The sequence below is a fragment of the Bombus terrestris genome, chromosome 12, assembly GCF_910591885.1.
Source record: "Bombus terrestris chromosome 12, iyBomTerr1.2, whole genome shotgun sequence".
NCBI lineage: Eukaryota > Metazoa > Arthropoda > Insecta > Hymenoptera > Apidae > Bombus > Bombus terrestris.
Genome location: NC_063280.1, coordinates 8116109 through 8119462, shown reverse-complemented (window position 1 = coordinate 8119462; position 3354 = coordinate 8116109). Strand labels below are relative to the sequence as shown.

Here is a 3354-nt window from a genome sequence, read left to right as displayed (position 1 = left end):
CCATAGAACAACAGACAACCATATCCTTTTATTATTTCACCAAACATTTGCTTTTTATACAAAACTCTGCTGGAGCAACAAAAATTACACGTGTTCCTCACCAAGCAAAGCAAAGCACACCTGTAAACACTACCTGGGCCCGAAAAAATAAGCTACAACTTCATCAAGGTGAGAATAACAAAGCGAAACAGCGAGTAACGATGACAATCGCAACAACATCTTCCTGCATTTACACAACTGCATAGTCCCTACGCTTGCCCTAACTATTTGTACAACTGCAACCCCCGGTATATAACTGGCGCGTGCCGGAAGAATCGGCATCAATCGGCAAAGTTCCGTCGACCATGCAGATCCCAGCGATTTTCGTCACGTGCCTGCTCACATGGGGCCTGGTGCACGCAGGTAGCGTGGAACTCGGTGCCCCCAAGCAGGAGTCTGTCCTCGTGGAGCAGCTCCTATTGAAGAACGTGGAGACTAGTGCGAAGCGAAAGGAGAACGGCGCACCGAAACTCGGCGAGAGCACAGCTGCGGCTCTGGCTAGTACCAAGGCAACTGCAGCCGCAGAGGCTAAGGCATCCGCCAAAGTGAAAGCTTCTGCCTTGGCCCTCGCTGAGGCTTTCTTGCGTGCGTCGGCAGCGTCTGCTGCTGCTTCAGCCAAAGCTGCTGCCGCTGTAAAGGAAGCAACGCAGGCACAGTTGCTGGCACAGGAGAAGGCTTTGATAGCGTTGAAAACTCAATCTGAGCAACAAGCTGCCTCTGCTCGCGCGGACGCCGCGGCTGCCGCAGCCGTATCCGCGCTAGAACGTGCCCAGGCCTCCTCCAGAGCAGCCACGACCGCCCAAGACATCTCCAGCGATCTGGAGAAACGTGTCGCCACCTCAGCCGCTGCTGAAGCAGGTGCCACCCTCAGAGCGGAACAATCCGCCGCGCAATCGAAATGGTCCGCCGCACTGGCCGCCCAAACCGCCGCTGCTGCAGCCGCTATAGAAGCAAAGGCCACCGCTTCCTCAGAAAGCACCGCTGCCGCTACTAGTAAGGCCGCCGTGTTGACCGCTGACACTAGCAGCGCAGAAGCTGCCGCTGCAGCGGAGGCACAATCCGCTTCGCGGATCGCAGGTACAGCAGCCACCGAGGGATCCGCCAACTGGGCTAGCGAGAACTCGCGTACCGCACAACTGGAAGCTTCCGCCTCAGCGAAGGCCACCGCAGCCGCAGCTGTCGGAGATGGAGCTATTATAGGACTTGCACGGGACGCTAGTGCCGCAGCTCAGGCAGCCGCAGAAGTTAAAGCCTTAGCTGAAGCTAGTGCCAGCTTAGGTGCTTCAGAAAAGGACAAGAAATGAAGGGATATCTGAAGGGGACAAGAGGAAGTCTTTCTTAGACGATTTTGAGAAATTTCTGATTGAACACGATAGAAAATTATTTGAATATGATTAAAGAACGACAGACGGAGTCGATAAAAATTAAGAGTAACATTGTCGAAGTGAGCTTACCTACGTGATAATAAAGGTCCACTGTTTTAGCAAATATGTATTTTCTTGATGATTTTCGTTGTCTTCCTTTTCTCCAATCCTTTTTGATAGATGGATCTCCCATAGAACCTTTCGTGAGATTGATGAGTTGAAGTCATGCTGGCTTGGCTTTAAGATGTTGGATGTCGGCGACGATAGAGCAGCCTGTGATTTCTAATATCTGAAAGTTTAAACAATTAATAAATGTCTTCTCATAATCTTGTATATTTGATAAATGTTTCTAACGTAGAATACGACAAAATAGCTTGTATTTTGAACATATAATACATATGTGTGTGTGTAGAATTCGACTACATAAAATATACGTTAAATACAGTTGTCTTAGATCAGGCCGGTTGTATTAAATTAATCTAGATTAAAGCAATAAGTATTTACAATTAGTAAATTAGTAAATAACACTTACTAAATATAAGAGTATAAATTATCACAAAAATATGCAAACTTTAATTAACTTATTTAAATTTATGTACTTTAAAATTGGTGTGTAATTACTTAATCATGCACGACTACATTGGTCGATAAATATTGGATTATCGACTACAACTGAATAATTATGCGAAACGAAATAGTGATTGTTTAATGCATACATTGGAAAGCAGATAAGAGATTAGCTTATCTTTTATAGCACCTACAGTATTTAATAATTACGTGAAGCATGCTATTTTAATCGAATATATTTTTAAACTATGAATGTAATAAATAAATTTATTTTCATTTGCCTTTACCTTCCTCAATTGCCGTCTTTGTAAGTTTTTATTTTGCTGTCACTACTTTCGTATCTAAATATTGAAAAATATAAGCTACACTAAAAATATTTAAATGTCTAAATCACAGCAGCAAATAATAATAGTTAAATAACAACTGATTTAAACATTTGTGCTACAGGATTCGATGAAATATTGGAACATTGAATCATTAAATGATAGGCTTGAGAAAGTAGCAAATAAGAAAATAACATTTCGAATTAATGAAGAATACTAAGCACTCAGCATAGGCACGGTGAATATCCAGAATCACTTTTAATTAAGAGAAAGCACGAATACATCTTGAAAAGGTGAAATGCATGCTATCTTAGTAAAAGTGTTCAATGTCAATTACGACATTTGCATTCTATGTTAAAAGCAACATTTCACGCTAGAAGATATAAACATGTATATAATATTTTTCATAATTTTAAATGTGACAAATACTTGAGGCAGAATAATTGAAATACCGATAAAATTCCCAAACCTTTGTTTTTTTCCAAAACACGGGTTCCAAAAGCAGTTACTTTACTTTTGGGTTATTCGGTACAATTGAAATAATAAATGTTCGCCGCCAAAATTTTGCAACAATTCGAACAACGCCGAACCAGCCCGGAAAGGAAACAAACGCTATATTTCAGACTCGAATCCACCTAAATAAACTCCGGTTCTACCAATAAAGATATCGACGAGAAAAGATAAAGAAATATTTAGAAACCCATGAAACAACATTTCGCGTAATAACAACGATGTTTTCACAATTGCCAATGGCCGTATAAAACGGGCAAATCGTGTCCCAATCGGCATCAATCTTGCGAAGCAGCCTCGAAGATGAAGATTCCATCGATACTCGCGGTGTCCCTGCTGGTTTGGGGTCTGGCCAGCGCAGGCAAACCACTCATTGCCAATGCGCAAATAGGAAAGGTCAAGACCGAAACGTCATCGTCTTCAGAGATTGAGACGTTGGTATCAGGAAGCCAGACATTGGTGGCAGGAAGTGAGACATTGGCTTCAGAAAGCGAGGCATTGGCGTCAAAAAGCGAGGCATTGACGTCAGAAGCCGAGATAGCGAGCGTGAC

The 3354-nt window shown here is 42.8% G+C and overlaps 1 protein-coding gene across 1 annotated transcript; it reads left to right on the top strand.

Moving 5' to 3' along the window:
* The first annotated feature begins 344 nt into the window (after positions 1-344).
* F3 (silk fibroin 3) lies at positions 345-1343 on the top strand. The gene is given in 1 exon segment (NM_001280899.1): positions 345-1343. A coding segment is annotated over 1 exon segment (999 nt).
* Positions 1344-3354: the final 2011 nt, after the last annotated feature.